This window comes from Macaca nemestrina, chromosome 10, assembly GCF_043159975.1.
Source record: "Macaca nemestrina isolate mMacNem1 chromosome 10, mMacNem.hap1, whole genome shotgun sequence".
Taxonomy (NCBI): Eukaryota; Metazoa; Chordata; class Mammalia; order Primates; family Cercopithecidae; genus Macaca; species Macaca nemestrina.
The window spans coordinates 348,582-364,997 of NC_092134.1; the positions used below are offsets into that span (position 1 = coordinate 348,582).

Below are 16,416 nucleotides of genomic sequence, written 5' to 3' on the forward strand. Positions count from 1 at the left end.
AGCTGTCTCAAGAAAAGGCTTTGGGATAAACGTTGGCATGACGGTCCCTGGCAGCTGGCTGCCATTTGGTGGCATGCCATTCCCACCAGTCTCACTGAGGCTTCTTGTGTGCAGTTTTCACTTTGACCAGAGTGAGGGTGTTGTTACTAACATTTGAGAAGTCTTCAGTCTGTCTTCAGCCTGTCCCCAACCGGGGGACAGTATCCATCATTGACGTCACTGGGCCCCTGTAACTGGCCCAGTCCAAAGCCCCCAGCCTTCCCCTCACACGGCTCCCTCCGTGCGGGCGTTCACAACATGCACACTCGTGCGCTGAAGATCCCTGGGGTCTTCAGATCCCCCACTCCCCAGTCTCCTGCCTGCCCCTCCCTGCCTCTCCTCAGCCATGCCTGCCCTGAGTCCAGCATTCAGAAATTAGACCCCCACCAGCAACCAGCCAAACCGGGAGCCGTCCTCACTTTGCTAATCTACGTCTGTCCCAAATGCAGAAGACTGGAAAAGGCCAAGTAAGAACCACTTAAACAGCAGGTATTCTAGAAGGGAAACGTCTACGAGGCACAGTGGCTCATGCGCTTTGGGAGGCCGAGGTGGGCGGATCACTGAGGCCAGGGAGCTCCAGACCGGTCTAGCCAGCAGAGTGAAACTCATCTCTACTAAAAATGCAAAAATGAGCCAGGTGCAGTGATGCACGCCTGTAGAACAAGCCACTTGGGAGGCTGAGACATAAGAATCGCTTGAGCCTGGAAAGCAGAGGTTGTAGTGAGCCAAGATCATGGCACTGCACTCCAGCCTGGGTGATAGAGCAAGACTATGTCTCAAAAAAAAAAGTTTGCTGGGAATTTACTCTAGAAAAAGAAACTAAAAGTTATTTAAAGTTTCATATTCAAGAAAGTTGGGTAATCATCTATGGCCATACTACACTGAACACATCCAGTCTCTCTGATCTTGGCAGATAAGCAGGGCCTGGTTAGGACTTGGATTGGAGGCTGCCTGGGAATACCAAGGGCTGTAGACTTGAAAAACAATACAGGTTATCATTGCCGTGTGCTCTTAAAGAATGAGTCACACTGAGTTTGTGGCTTAACTTTTCAAAATCCTTGACTTCAAATCTGACTTAAGCAGCAGCATCAGGTTTTCTTTCCTTTTGGGTTTTTTGTTTGTTTGTTTTGTTTTTTTTTTTTTTTGCATAAGCATTTCGAAGACTTCTGGGTCACTGGTTTCTTGTGATGCACTGAAAACTGCTCACGGTCCCCCTTCCACTTCCCCCTTTAGACCTGGGAGTCTGTCCAGATCGTCACGTGGGTGGGACTCAGGTCTGTGACGTGAGTGACAGGAGTAGCCGCGGGCTGGGTGGGGGTCAGGGCCAGCTGATGTGTGGTCATTCCACGTTGCGATGAGCTTCTCCGCCCAGCAACCCTGTGCCTGCTCTGAGCACCGCCTTGGTGCCAGGCGTGCTGGCCCCGCTCCCACCTCCAAGCTTTCCCACTTTACAGAGGAGCCAGGGCCCCAAGCAAAACAAAGGCTTAGCCCTGCAGTGCCGCCCATCCCCAGAGGCCCCGCCTGGGACTGTGGCGTGGGCACCTGTGCAGCTGACTGAGAGCATCCCGGACTCCTTCCGCGAGAGCCTTGCTCCTGAGGTCAAGCGTGAGCGTGCCTGGTATTTGTTTTTGAAGTCGGCGCAGCCCTGGCTTATCAAACTGTTTCTAGACAATGGCGTTTGGTTGCTGTGGCTGTTGTCTCCACAGCCACTGGTCAGTCTTGCCATCCTGGTCAGGGATTCGGAGAGGGCCCAGGCTGCTGGCGGAAGTCCTCTGAGCAGGCAGCTGGTGTGACACAGGCAGAGGTGTCAAAACCATGGGGAGACGGGACCCTGTGCAAAGGGTTCTGGTGGCACCATCGTTTCTCACACTGCACAAGTTTCCTTTTTTTTCCTTTTTAGATGGTGTCTCGCTGTGTTGCCCAGGCTGGAGTGCAATGGCGTGATCTCGGCTCCCTGCAAGTTCTGCCTCCCGGGTTCAAGCGATTCTCCTGCCTCAGCTTCCCGAGTAGCTGGGATTACAGGCGCCCGCCACGCCTGGCTAATTTTTGTATTTTTAGTAGAGACGGGGTTTCACCATGTTGGTCAGGCTGGTCTTGAACTTCCACCTCGTGATCTGCCCACCTTGGCCTCCCAAAGTGCTGGGATTACAGGTTTGAACCACCGTGCCTGGCCGAAGTTTCCTGTTTTTAACACAGTCACTAGTCCTTTTAAGAAAAACAGTAAAATTTTATTATGCAATCATTTCCAAAGTAGACAGAGAAATAGATCAGATATCCCAATTGTATCAACTACAGAAAATAGTCACAACCACTTCATAGAAATTTTAGTTTTTCCTAAATTAACATAATATCTGGGTACACACAACACGTTTAAATGTTTTAATCCCTGGCCGGGTGCGGTAGCTCACGCCTGTAATCCCAGCACTTTGGGAGGCCGAGGCGGGCGGATCACGAGGTCAGGAGTTCGAGACCAGCCTGGCCAACGTGGTGAAACCCCGTCTCTACTAAAAATACAAAATTAGCCGGGTGCGGTGGCGGGCGCCTGTAATCCCAGCTACTTGGGAGGCTGAGGCAGGAGAATCACTTGAACCCAGGAGGCCAGAGGTTGCAGTGAGCCAGGATCCCGCCACTGCACTCCAGCTTGGGCAATAAGAGTGAAACTCCGTTTCAAAAAAAAAAAAAAATTGCTTTAAGTCTCCCTTGGTTACCCAGGCTGGAGGGTAGTGACACAAATCACAGCTCACTGCAGCCTCCAACTCCTGGGCCCAAGTGATCCACCCACCTCAGCCTCCCAAGTAGCTGGGACTATAGATGCCCACCACTATGCCCAGCTAACTTTTGTATTTTTAGTAGAGACAGGGTCTCGCTATGTTGCCTTGTCCAGGCTGGTCTTAAAACTCCTGGGCTCAAGAGATCCTCCCACCTTGGCCTCCCGAGTAGCTGGGAATACAGGTGTGAGCCACTGTGCCCATCCAGAAAATCTTTAATCGACAAATATTTAAATGACAAGAGGGTTTTAAGAAATTAAAAGGATGTATGAGGTGAAGTGAGTTGTGAACAGAACCTGGGTGCCCTCCTCATCCGTGTGCCTCAGTCACCCTCCTGCCTGACTGGCTTTGCCAACGGAGCATGGACCCTCGGCACGGGTCAGCTGCGGTGCGAACATGGTGGTCTGGGTCAGGCCTCATTCAGGTCCCCACAACAGGCCTGACTTCTGCATGAGGGGTCTTCACCTTAAACCCCACGCCATCCTGGGGGTTCCTTGGTCAGGTGTGAAACCCTGTATAGAAGTCAGGCTGTCTGATCCCAACTCTCCCCTTCTCAGCCTGGCCACAAGTCACTCCCCAGATGCAGCATTGTAGGTTTCTACTTCCACCTGTCTCCTCGGGAACAAAACGTAAGCGCGTGCGGCCTGTGCAGGGAGGACAGAGGGAAGGAGAGGCCAGAGCCCTGCGGTGCCCTCACGACCGGGTGATCTTGTCGGGAGGCATGAACCCCGTGTCCCCGAGGGTCCTGAGCGCAACTCGGCCATTGGGTCGGATCACCAGGTGGGTGATGCTGCCGTTGTTAAGGGACAGCCGGAGCCAGCCTTCGGGAGGGAACTGCAGCGCTCTGGGGAGAGAGGGGGAGACAGAGAGAGAGAGCACGTTAGAGCCGGGGGCTCTGTCCTTAAAACAGGCTGGGCTGGGCTAGGCCGGGTGTGGTGGCTTACGCCTGTAACCCCAGCACTTTGGGAGGCTGAGGTGGGCAGATCAGGAGGTCAAGAGATTGAGACCATACTGGCCAACACGGTGAAACCTCGTCTCTACTAAAAATAGAAAAAATTGGCCATCTGTGGTGGCGGACGCCTGTAGTCCCAGCTACTCGGGAGGCTGAGGAAGGAGAATGGCGTGAACCCGGGAGACGGAGCTTGCAGCGAGCCGAGATCACACCACTGCACTCCAGCCTGGGCGACAGGGCGAGACTCCGTCTCAATAAATACATAAGTAAATAAATAAAAACAAACAGGCTGGGCCAGAGCCAGGGGACTATGTTCTTAAAATGGGCCGGGCTGGGGCAGGGGGGTCTGTCCTTAGGCTGGACTAGAGCCAGGGGGCTCTGTCCTTAAAAGAGGCTGGGCCGGGGGGGTTCTGTTCTACAAACGGGGGCTGAGCCCCTCAGTAAGAAGTTTCAGAGCAGCCTCAGGGCTGGGTACACATAAGCCGAGCTGCTCCTATCTTCAATCGGGGCTTCTCGGGGAAGATCTGGCTGGGATAGACGTGAATTGAGCCATCACACTTGGAGACCTGCGCTCTTTAGGACAGGGGCCCAACCCCAACTCAAGATTTGCACAAATCAGAAAAACGCTGACTTCTTACGAGTAAACACAATTTAATTTCTGCTTTTCCCGTATTAAAAAAAAACGCGGCCGGGCGCGGTGGCTCAAGCCTGTAATCCCAGCACTTTGGGAGGCCGAGGCGGGCGGATCACGAGGTCAGGAGATCGAGACCATCCTGGCTAACATGGTGAAACCCCGTCTCTACTAAAAATACAAAAAACTAGCCGGGCGAGGTGGCGGCGCCTGTAGTCTCAGCTACTTGGGAGGCTGAGGCGGGAGAATGGCGTGAACCCGGGAGGCGGAGCTTGCAGTGAGCCGAGATCACACCACTGCACTCCAGCCTGGGAGACACAGCGAGACTCCGTCTCAAAAAAAAAAAAAATAAAATAAAAATTAAAACAAAAACGCAGGGAGCAGCCAGTTAGTGGAACAGGTCCCTTTCTGGGAAAGCGAAGAACGGAGATGAGATCTATCCGCCGTGGCATCTTCATGCACTTCTTAGGCACAATTCGCATTTATGGAAAAGCCTGGTGTTGCCATCACCGCCTCTGAGCCACCCACCACCCTGTCTCCGTGGGTGGCATGGCCACCCTCAGGCTGCTTCCCAAGCCGCCTCAGGGCTGCCCTGCGGCGCCGGCCGGAACAGCACAGTGCTTTTCTCTAGGTGTGAAATTATTTTGGCCACAACCAGCACGGTGGCTGCCTACCTGCATACGATGTAGCGGATGACGTTGGCGTGACAAATAAAGATCTCATAACTGTCCTCCTCCTGCCTGGCATCTGCACGGTGGATGTAGTTCCGGAAGGCGGCCTCGATCCGGGCTCCGTCTTCGTAATACTGCTGGGGGCAGAGTGAGGAACAGTCAGTGTGGAAGTACGTGGGCAAGGCAGACAGACCCCATCGCTGCCCGGGGAAGCCCGTGGGACGGCCGGACACGTGATGGACGGTGAGCCCCGCAGGGCCGCTTTGCCCACGAAAGGCAGGGGTGACGCAGCTGCTCCCTGGGGAGGTTTTTACCACAGCTTCTGGCTTCCAGTGAGACACAGGCGGGTCTGGCTCGATGGGGGCGCCTTCCCGCAGCAGGTCTGTGCTGACTTTGCAGACGCCTGGGGAGAAGCACAGTGAAGCCCTGGGTGCGGCGGCCGTGCCGGCGGAGATGCCGTGACTTCCCAGTGGCCAGGAGTTCAGGCCGGGGCCCTGCCGCGAGCCGTCCACTGCTGCAAGCGTGGAGGCCCCGCACCCAGCACTTACCTGGCAGGTGCCGGCTGATGATATCAGTGGTCTCTATGGCGCGTGTCATAGAGGAATGGACGATTTTATTAAACTTCAACCCCAAGCTTGCGAGGCGGAGCCCCGTGAGTTCAGCCTGCTCCCGACCTGGAGGGTGAAACGCCTCAGTGCCGCACCCGCGCCCCCTCCTCCGCCCACAAACGCGCCCTCCTCCACCCACAAGCAGGAGCCCGCGTCGGGCAGCAAGTGCATCCCATGGCTCCTGCTCTCCCTAGGCTTGGGCCTGAGGGGCTGGCACTCAGCTGTCTTCACCCCCATACAGGAAAAAGAAAAGCATCCGATTCCATCAACGGCAGGAAATCGGACAGTGGCCGGTGGTTTCTGAGTCCCCTCGTCACCGTCACTGAACTATGCCCAAAACCTGAGCCTCAGGGTCCACCAGGCACACGCCATGACGGAGGCCAACACAGCAGGACCTAAACACCCCGAGCTGCTACATGGGGCCGGACACCAGTGCAGACACCTTTTCTCTTGTGAGCTTTGGCATCCAGGTGGAAAGGCCCTCGGGAAGGCCGAGTCCACTGGATGCAGCCACAGCTGCGTCTGTCACTCCACTTTCTTTGTACACAAGCAGCCGGGACAGTTCTGGGGGCTGAGGGAGGCATCTGTGGAGGACAGCCCTGCACATTTTTACCATTTGAACTTTTAATATGTGCATGAACAGACACTATCCCATTTAAAGAACTTTTCAAAGTGTAAACTCTACCTTAGCCTACCCCCCATTTCCTTCTCTAGGCATCTCTCCTACAGATCCACCTGCACAGGAACACAAGGACAGGGTGGAAGGACCCTCCTGGGCGCTGTCTATGCAGCGTCTGCCAGTGGGGACAGGCGGGATCGTGTAGCTCAGTACTGCCTGTTCAACGGGGCATTGAGAGACAGATGCCAGGCTGAGCATGGTGGCTCACACCTGTCATCCCAGCACTTTGGGAGGCCAAGGCGGGCGGATCACGAGGTCAGGAGTTTGAGGCCAGCCTGGCCAATATGGTGAAACGCTGTCTCTACTAAAAATACCAAAAAAAAAAAAAAAAAAAAAAAAAAAAAGCCACCTGTGGTGGTGGGCACCTGTAATCCCAGCTACTTGGGAGGCTGAAGCAGAATTGCTTGAACCCATGCAGTGGGCCATGATCACATCTGCACTCCAGCCTGGGCAACAGAGCAGGACTCTGTCTCCGGAAAAAAAAAAAAAAAAAAAAGCAGACGCCAGGCAGTAGGCCTGTGAGTGCAGAAGAGAAGGGTCTTTGGCAGCAGGTCCAGGTGAGCAGCTGAGCGCACAAGCTATGCGGCTTTCCAAGGCGTCGAGCAGGCACAAAACCCCTGCTAGGATATGCACCGAATTTGGTCTCATGCAAACAAGATAGGTCCAACATTTGCTAAAAGGTAAAGACTTTTTTTTTTTGAGACGGAGTCTCGCTCTGTCACCTAGGCTAGAGTGCAGTGGTGCAATCTTGGCTCACTGCAACCTCCACCTGCCAGGGTCAAGCAATTCTCTTGCCTCAGCCTCCTGAGTAGCTGGGATTACGGGTGCCTGCCACCGCACCTGGCTAATTTTTGTACGTTTAGTAGAGACGAGGTTTCGCTGTGTTGGCCAGGCTGGTCTCGAACTCCTGACCTCGGGTGATCCGCCTGCCTTGGCCTCCCAAAGTGCTGGGATGACAGGTGTGAGCCGCCGCGCCTGGCCAGGGTAAAGACATTTTTAAAAGCTTGTCTTCTATCCAAGTTCAGCGGACAGTTACCGGTAATGTCAATGTGTGATTCAGGGGTGATGGCCTCAGACATGGGCCCCAGGAGACCCAGTGCCCCAAACACTTTCAAGAAAGCTGACTGGGGGGGTCTGCGGAGGAGCTGCATCACGTAACCAAGGCACCAGCAGAGGATATGCACCTGGCCACATCCCCAAGGGCGTCCCTGGAGGGTCTGACCCCGTCACCTCCCCAAGGGTGTCCCCGGAGGGTCTGACCCCATCACACACCCAAGGGAGTCACAGAGGGTCTGACTCGCCACATACCCAGCGGGGTCAGAGTGCGGTCCTTCTCCAGGGAGCCATCCACATGGTACTGGGAGTGCCTGATGAGGAAGATGTGCCGTGTGGCCTTGGCTTTGTAGTGGTCCAGCTTGGACGCCAGCTCTTCTTCCCCAGATTCCACATTCCTCTTCCGCAGGTTGATCAGAGACAGCGGTTCTCGCCTGATGTTGAAATACAAGATAGGTCCTTGTGACCTCTGTTCCCAAGTTTAAGTTTTTCTGACAAGATGTTATTTCCAGATTGTCAGACTATTTGGGAAGAGCATGGAGAGAAGACAAGGACCTCGACACAGCCCTGGGGAGGCCTCTCTGAGCATACCGCTACTCTCCCTCCCACAAAGCTAGTTCCAGGCCTGTTTTGCGTTATGTGCTGGAAAGCAAAACAGATAAGCAAAGCCCTGTGCATCTTCTCTAATAAGGAGAGGCAGACAGTGAACAGCAGGAAACAGACCACCCAGAATGCACCTGTGGGTATGGAAAAGGAAGGAGGACAGCGGCTATGGGTGGGCAGGTGGAAAGTGTCCGCGGGACCAGGACAGCCTCCCTGACCATGATGCTTCAACAGAGCCTAGAACTTCAATGCCCAACAGCAGCCACCAGCTATGAGGATGTTTCAATTAAAAATTTAAGCAAAATTAAATAAAATTAAAACATCATGTCCTCAGTCATACTAAACACATTTTAGACCCTCAGGACCGGGTGCAGTGGCTTACACCTGTAATCCCAGGATTTGGGAGGCTGAGGCGGGCAGATCAACTGAGGTCAGGAGTTCGAGACTAGCCTGGCCAACATGGTGAAATCCCATCTCTACTAAAAATGGAAAAAATCAGCCGGGCTTGGTGGCACAGACCTGAAATCCCAGCTACTTGGGAGGCTGAGGCAGGAGAATCGCTTGAACCCGGGAGGCGGAGGGTGCAAAGAGCTGAGATTGCACCACTGCACTCCAGCCTGGGCGACATAGCGAGACTCCACCTCAGCAAATAAACAAACACTCAGCAGCCACATGGGATAGTGACTATCAGACAGTGAGGGAGAAACCATTCCCATTATGAAGTCCTGTTCCGGAGCTGCTGGAATCTGAAAAAGCGGATCCCGGCATTTTGGGAGGTCAGGGTGGGCAGATCACTGAAGCCCAGGAGTTCAAGACCAGCCTGGGCAACACAGGGGGGCCCCGTCTCTACAAAAATATTAAATTAAAAAGTTAGTTGGGCAAGGCGGTCCGCAGCTGTAGTCCCAGCTGCTCAGGAGGCTGAGGTGGGAGGATCACTTGAGCCTGGGAGGGAGCCATGATCTCGCCACTGCAGTGCACTGCGCTCCAGCCTGGGCAACAGAGCAAGACCCTGTCTGAACAGCAACAAAAAAAGTTCAACACGGCAGAGCTGGGAAGAGCAGAAGTGGAACCTGCTGGTGTTTACTCAGAGGCAGTGGCAGAAAAGGAAGTTGTGGAAGGGTAAGGTCGTGACTCAAGGGCTCTGTTCGGGCTGCGCTGACCTGGGGGCCTGTCATAAACCAGGCCAAGACTCAAATTGGCAGGTATGGGGGAGTCAGGGTGAAAATATTTGGGAGCTATAGGCAGAGAGACAGGAAGCCGTGCACTGCATGAGACCTCCAGGAAGAAGCGGGAGATTTCACCAGATGAGGCTCTGGAACTTTACAGCATGGACACCAGACTCAAGAGGAAACACACTGTCTTCTAGCACCTTCCTGTAGTTGCTCATGCCTTCTGTCTGTACGAGTCTTTCCCAGCCCACAAGGCCCAATTCACTTCTCCCCAGACATGGCAAGCAAATACAGAACACCTGCTTAAAAGAGAAAGGCTGGGCTCAGTTCCTGGTTCTACTTCAAGTTTTTTTATTTGAGACAGAGTCTCCCTCTGTCGCCCAGGCTGGAGTGCAGTGGCACAATCTGGGCTCACTGCAGCCTCCACCTCCTGGGTTCTAGTGATTCTCCTGCCTCAGCCTCCTGAGTAGCTGGGACTACAGGTGTGTGCCACCATGCCTGGTTAATTTTTTTGTATTTTTAGTAAACACAGACTTTCACCATGTTGGCCAGGCTGGTCTCGAACTCCTGACCTCAAGTGATCCGCCCGCCTCAGCCTCTCAAAAAGTGCTGGGATTACAGGTGTGAGCCACTGCACCCAACCTACTTCAAGTTCTTTAACCTTAATCTCTTTCCTTAAAAAGGCCTAAGAAATTCAGAATATTTTACTGATTTTTAAAAAAGAATTTAATGGGCTGGGCATGGTGGCTCATGCCTGTAATCCCAGCACTTTGAGAGGCCGAGGTGGGTGGATCACCTGAGGTCGGGAGTTCAAGACCAGCCTGACCGACATGGAGAAACCCCGTCTCTACTAAAAACATAAAATTAGATGGCGTGGTGGTACATGCCTGTAGTCCCAGCTACTCGGGAGGCTGAGGCAGGAGCATCGCTTGAACTCAGGAGGCGGAGGTTGCAGTGAGCCAAGATTGCGCCATTGCATTCCAGCCTGGGCAACAAGAGCGAAAATCCATCTCAAACAAAGAAGAAGAAAAGAAAGAAAAAGAATATAACTCCCATCTAATCATGAGAAAATCTTCAGACAAATCTCAACTGAGGAACCTTCTATAAAACCCCTGACCAGGATGCGTCAAACAGTGATGATCATCGAAACAAGTCTGAGAAATTATCACCACCAAAACGTGCCTGAGGAGGCATGAAGATTGCTTGTCATGTGGGATCCTAGAACAGAACAGCAGGTAAAAGCTGAGGAAATCTCAGTGAAACATGAACCTTAGTAATAATGTATGGGTTACGGCTCATTAATTTTGATATATATACCACGCTTAGTGTATGATGCTAATAATAGAGGAAATAAGGTTAACAAAAGAAAAAAAAAGTAATATAAAGTACTTAACACAACCACAGTAGTAAGTATAATTCTGTGCCCCTTTCTCAGAGTACTGAGTATAAGGAGCAGTTAGGACTGGGCAAACCATCCTTGCCTCGAGAGCAGTCCTGGCCGACAGAAACAGAATGCCAGCAACATGTGAAAATTATAAATTTTCTAACGGCAACATTAAAAAGAAACAGGTGAATTTCGATCATACTTTTAATTCAATATGCTAAAAATACTATTTCAACACATAACCAATGTTAAAAACCTGCACTTTTTTTTTTTTCCTTTGAGACAGGCTCTGTTGCTTAGGCCAGAGTGAAGTGGCGGGATCTCGGCTCACACTGCAGCCTGGGACCCCTGGACTCAAGGGATCCTCCTGCCTCAGCCTCCCGAGTAGCTGGGACCACATGCGCGCACCACCTCGCTCGGCTAACTTATTTTGTAATTTTTGTAGACATGGGGGTCTTCCTATGTTGCCCAGGCCGGTTTCAACTTCCTGGGCTCAAGCGATCCTCCGGCCTCGGCCTCCCAAACGCCCGGATTACAGGCGTGAGCTACTGCACCCGGCCCTGCTTAAGTTTATTTATTTTTGTTTGTTTGTTTTTGTTTTTTTGAGACGGAGTCTCGCTCTGTGGCCCAGACTGGAGTGCAGTGGCGCGATCTCGGCTCACTGCAAGCTCCACCTCCCGGGTTCACGCCATTCTCCTGCCTCAGCCTCCCGAGTAGCTGGGACTACAGGCGCCGCCACCGCACCCGGCTAGTTTTTTTGTATTTTAGTAGAGACGGGGTTTCACCGTGTTAGCCAGGATGGTCTCGATCTCCTGACCTCGTGATCCGCCCGTTTCGGCCTCCCAAAGTGCTGGGATCACAGGCGTGAGCCACCGCGCCCGGCCTGCTTAAGTTTAAATTGACGTAAACTAAGCGTTCCCTTCAGGAATCACACGGGCCATATTTCAAACGCTCCTTAACCGCACGCGGCTGGCGGGCGCCCTCCTGCAAACGCCCCTGGAGGAGGCCCGGCTTCCACCCCAGCCTCGCCCCGGCCCGCGCTCCGGCGACGGCACCCAGGACGGACTCGCAGGGGCGGAGAGAAGGGCGACGATGAGGCGGAGCTCGGCCCACAGAAGCCGGCGGGAAGAGCCCGCCGCCCCCAGAACCCTCAGCGCAGAGCGGCCCCGGAAGGCGGTTCCTTCGCCGGGGGAAGCGGACGGCGACCCCAGATCCCGACTCGATCGCAACCTTGAACCTGGTCCCGATCCCGATCCCAACGGTAACACCGGCCCTGACCCCCATCCCGACCCCAGGCCCGACCAGCCCCGCGCGCACCTGTCCCAGTTGGGGTCCCAGACGCCGGGGCCCGGCCGCGCGCCCCCCGCCCAGGCCGGCGGCTCAGCCGGGCGTGGCTCCGCGTCCCCGCCCGCGCGCGGCTTCCCTACCGCCACGGCCGAGAAGAGCACGGCGGCCGAGCCCCCTGCCAGCCCGCAGGCCGCCAGCTGCAGCGCCTGCCGGAACGCCATGCCGCCCGCTCCCGCGCCGGCCCGCGCAGGCGCCCACGGCCCCGACGGCGCTCCGCGAGGGACACGCTTCCGCGGGAGGCCGCTTCCGGGAAGCGGGGACGGAAGTCCCGCCTCCTGGGGCGCGGCGGGGCGCTGGGCAGCCTTCAGCGAAGGGGTGTTTTCGCGGAGCCGCCTGCCCCGTCACTCTTCCGTCCCGTCACTGGTGCTCGCGAACGCCGGTGCGCGCAGGTGCGGGCGGAGCTGTGGAGACGCCGGGAGGGCGGTGCGGTGCTTTCCAGAAGGTTCCGCACCGGAAGCGCCTGCCCAGGCTCGAGGCTGGGTGCGGGGCGGAGACTCGGAGGAGAACTTGGGGCCCTGGTTTAAGGGAGTTGGGAAACCGCGGCAGGTTTGTTTAAAGGATACGTTTTTGGTGGCGGAACCCGAAATAAATTTTTCCGCCGGCGCCGTTCCTGCGTGTGCGGTTCAAGCGGCGTGAAGTGCGTTCAGGTTCGGCCGGGCTGTTACTTCTGGTCCCGGCCTCCTGCGGGACAGTCCCTCTGTGGCCGGCGCATTTCGCTTAGCAGGGTCCTCAGAGGAACCTCGTTAGAGCCTGGGTTTCCTTCCAGGGGGACCGGCGCTCCCTGTGTGGACCGACCCCACCGCTTACCCATTGCTGGACGCCTGTGTGGACCGACCCCACCGCTTACCCATTGCTGGACGCCTGTGTGGACCGACCCCACCGCTTACCCACTGCTGGACGCTTGCCCTGTCTCAAAAAAAATTAATAACATAAAAAAAGGAAAATTGGGCTAGGCGCAGTGGCTCACATCTGTAATCCCAGCACTTTGGGAGGCCAAGGTGGGCGGATCACCTGAGGTCAGGAGTTCGAGACCAGCCTGACCAACATGGTGAAACTCCCTCACTACTGAAAATACAAAAAAATTAGCCTGGCATGGTGGTGCGCGCTTGTATTCCCCGCTACTCAGGAACCTGAGGTAGGATAATCGCTTGAACCCGGGAGGCAGAGGTTGTAGTGAGCCAGGATCGTGCCTCTGTACTCCAGTCTGGGTGACAGAGTGAGACTCTGAAAAAAAACAAAACAAAAAAATTGGCCAGGTTCAGTGGTTCATGTTTGTAATCCCAGCACTTTGGGAAGCTGAGGCGGGTGGATCACCCGAGGTCAGGAATTTGAAACCAGCCTGGCCAACATGGTGAAACCCCGTCTCTACTAAATACAAAAATTAGCCAGGCATGATGGTACACGCCTGTAATCCCAACTACCTAGGAGGCTGAGGCAGGAGAATCTCTGGAACTGGAGAGGCAGAGGCTGCAGTGAGCTGAGATCGCACTACTGCTCTCCAGCTAAAAAATAAAAAACAAAATGGAAAATCCACAAGGACATAGTTGAGTCCATAAGAAGAAAGGACAGGGCCAGGCGCGGTGGCTCACGCCTGTAATCTCCGCACTTTGGGAGGCCGAGGTGGGTGGATCGCGAGGTCAGGAGATCGAGACCATCCTGGCTAACAGGGTGAAACCCCGTCTCTACTAAAAATACAAAAAAATTAGCCAGGTGCGGTGGCGGCGCCTGTAGTCCCAGCTACCGGGAGGCTGAGGCAGGAGAATGGCGTGAACCCGAGAGGCGGAGCTTGCAGTGAGCCAAGATCGCACCACTGCACTCCAGCCTGGGCAACAGAGCGAGACTCCGTCTCAAAAATAAATAAATAAATAATTTTAAAAAAAAGAAACGACAGCAGATAAATCAGTTAACAAAAGTTTGAAAACTGGAAATCAGATCTTTATGGACCTGAGAAAATGGAACACCAGTGCCTATGTGGAAGGAAACCAAGAAGCAAGTTCATTTAATTCAGTGAGTCTGGAAGAGTCTGGGAGTTGGCAGCGCTAGCCTCCTGTCTGAGAGCTGTGGAACTGAAAGCAGGAGCATTTAGAGGAAAAGGTTGCCTTCCACATTTCCTTTCTCACACACATGTTCAGGGGATTAGCTCACTTTCATCACCGTGGAGCACTAAGAGAAAGGCCATTCCAGGGGACCTGAACAGGAGGATTCTGGACACCAAGCATAGCTCGGATCGGGATGCAGTAATAAAGACAGGATTATACGGAGTTCACATAAGGAAGAGTAGGACCTCTAATCCCTTTCATCCGGTTAGTCACAAGAATGTTGGCCACTAGGCTCATTGCATGCTCAGCTACCACCACCATCCTTCCCCCAACGCCCTGACAAGAACTGAAGGATTCCTCTGTGTGGAAACTGACCAGCCCAAGAAAAAAGATTTTTTTTTTAAATGTATTTTTTTACGCCAGGTGCAGTGGCTCATGCCTGTTATCCCAGCACTTTGAGAGGCTGAGGCAGGCTGATCACTTGAGGTCAGGAGTTCGAGACCAGCCTGGCCAACATGGTGAAACCTCATCTCTACTAAAAATACAAAAAATTAGGGTATAGTGGCGCACGCTGGTAATCCCAGCTACTCAGGAGGCTGAGCCAGGAGAATCGCTTGAAAACGGGATGCTGCGGTAAGCCGAGATTGTGCCACTGCACTCCAGCCTGGGCAACAGAGCGAGACTCTGTCTCAAAAAAAAAAAAAAAGAAAATGGGCTGGGCCACAGTGGCTCACGCCTGTAATCCCAGCACTTTGGAAGGCCGAGGTGGGCAAATCACGAGGTCAGGAGTTCGAGACCAGCCTGGCCAACATGGTGAAACCCCATCTCTACTAAAAATGGAAAAAATAAGCTGGGCGTGATGGTGGGCGCCTCTAATCCCACACTCGGGAGGCTGAGGCAGGAGAATCACTTGAACCCAGGAGGCAGAGGTTGCAGTGAGCTGAGATCGCACCACTGCACTCTAGCCCAGGCAACAGTGCAAGACTCTGTCTGGAAAAAAAAAAAAAGTTTTTTAAATTTTTTTTTTTTTTTCTTAAGAGACAGGGTCTCACTCTGCTGCCCAGGCTGGAGTGCAATGGTGCAATCACAGCTCACTGCAGCCTCCAACTCCTGGGCTCAAGTGATTCCCCTGCCTCAGCCTCCAGAGTAACTGGAACTACAGGCATGTGCCACCATACTCCACTAATTTCTATATTTTCTGTAGAGACGGGGGTTTGTGTTGCACAGTAAAAAAGAGAGACCTTGAACTCCTGGGCTCAAGTGATCCTCCCACCTTGGCCTCCCAAAGTGCTGGGATTACAGGCATGAGCCACTGCACCTGGCCTTACACCCCACTTTTTGATAACGTGTGATCCTCAACAAAAGTGGGTCTCTGCTTGCTTGGCCTACAGTGAAGGCACCATTTAACATGTGCAGCCCACACTAAGCTTCCAAAGAATGTCTTAGTAGCACTGATTCTTAAAAATTAATGAACCATCAAGGATCAGCAGACATTTGAGGAAATCCTAATCAAGAAAGATAGAGCCAGGCATAGTGGCACACCCGTGCAGTCCCAGCTGCTGGGGAGGCTGAGGTGAGAGAATTGCTTGAGCCCAGGAGTTCAGCGCTGTAGTGTGCTTTGCTAGTTGGATATCCACACTTAACACACCACTGTGGTGACTTCCTGGGAGAAGCAGAGCACTAGGTTGCCTAAGGAGGAGTGAACCAGCCCAGGTGGAAATGGAGCAGGTCAGAACTCCCATGCTTATGAGTGAGATCTGTGAATAGCTACTGCAGTTCAGCCTGGGTAACATGGCAAGACCCTGTCTCTAAAAAGAAAAAAAGACCAAGGCCGGGCGCGGTGGCTCACACCTGTAATCTCAGCACTTTGGGAGGCCGAGGCGGGTGGATCACAAGGTCAGGAGATCGAGACTACGGTGAAACCCCGTCTCTACTAAAAATACAAAAAACTATCTGGGTGTGGTGGTGGGCGCCTATAGTCCCAGCTACTCAGAAGGCTGAGGCAGGAGAACGGCGTGAGTGAACCCGGGAGGCGGAGGTTGCAGTGAGTCGAGATCATGCCACTGCACTCCAGCCTGGGCGACAGAGCAAGAGTCCGTCTCAAAAAAAAAAAAAAAGGCTGGGCGCGGTGGCTCAAGCCTGTAATCCCAGCACTTTGGGAGGCCGAGACGGATGGATCACGAGGTCAGGAGATCGAGACCATCCTGGCTAACACAGTGAAACCCCATCTCTATTAAAAAATACAAAAAAACTAGCCGGGCGAGGTGGCGGGCGCCTGTAGTCCCAGCTACTCGGGAGGCTGAGGCAGGAGAATGGCGTGAACCCGGGAGGCGGAGCTTGCAGTGAGCCGAGATGGCACCACTGCACTCCAGCCTGGGCCACAGAGCAAGACTCCATCTCAAAAAAAAAAAAAAAAAAAAAGGAAAAAAGAAAGAAAAAGAAAAAGGAGACCAAAACAAATGAATAAACAGAA

General features: G+C 53.8%; 1 protein-coding gene across 3 annotated transcripts; it reads right to left on the reverse strand.

The window, feature by feature from the left end:
• Window positions 1-1,164: 1,164 nt before the first annotated feature.
• Window positions 1,165-12,082, reverse strand: LOC105490568 (PGAM family member 5, mitochondrial serine/threonine protein phosphatase). 3 transcript variants are annotated; one of them, XM_071070730.1, is made up of 6 exons: window positions 11,875-12,082; window positions 7,657-7,835; window positions 5,610-5,735; window positions 5,376-5,464; window positions 5,065-5,195; window positions 1,165-3,651 (listed from the first exon to the last, which is right to left on the reverse strand). In XM_071070730.1, exons 1-6 carry the CDS (start codon window positions 12,063-12,065, stop codon window positions 3,501-3,503), a joined length of 867 nt encoding a protein of 288 aa, XP_070926831.1. In that variant the 5' UTR covers window positions 12,066-12,082; the 3' UTR covers window positions 1,165-3,500. The 3 variants fall into 3 exon arrangements, with proteins under 3 accessions (XP_070926831.1, XP_070926830.1, XP_011754625.1); XM_071070729.1 differs by having other exon boundaries at window positions 5,065-5,198; window positions 11,875-12,081; XM_011756323.3 differs by lacking the exon at window positions 11,875-12,082 and adding an exon at window positions 9,306-9,547 and having other exon boundaries at window positions 5,065-5,198.
• Between the last annotated feature and the right edge of the window lie 4,334 nt (window positions 12,083-16,416).

Bases quoted from the DNA above. Each gene is read 5' to 3' on its own strand.
- LOC105490568 (XM_071070729.1), bottom strand. From the start codon at position 12,065: ATGGCGTTCCGGCAGGCGCTGCAGCTGGCGGCCTGCGGGCTGGCAGGG. The intron at 7,836-11,874 runs GTGCGCGCGGGG...TTTCAACATCAG, and splicing joins TGGGACCCCAACTGGGACAG to GCGAGAACCGCTGTCTCTGA. The intron at 5,199-5,375 runs GTAAAAACCTCC...CTCTGCCCCCAG, and splicing joins ACTGGAAGCCAGAAGCTGTG to CAGTATTACGAAGACGGAGC.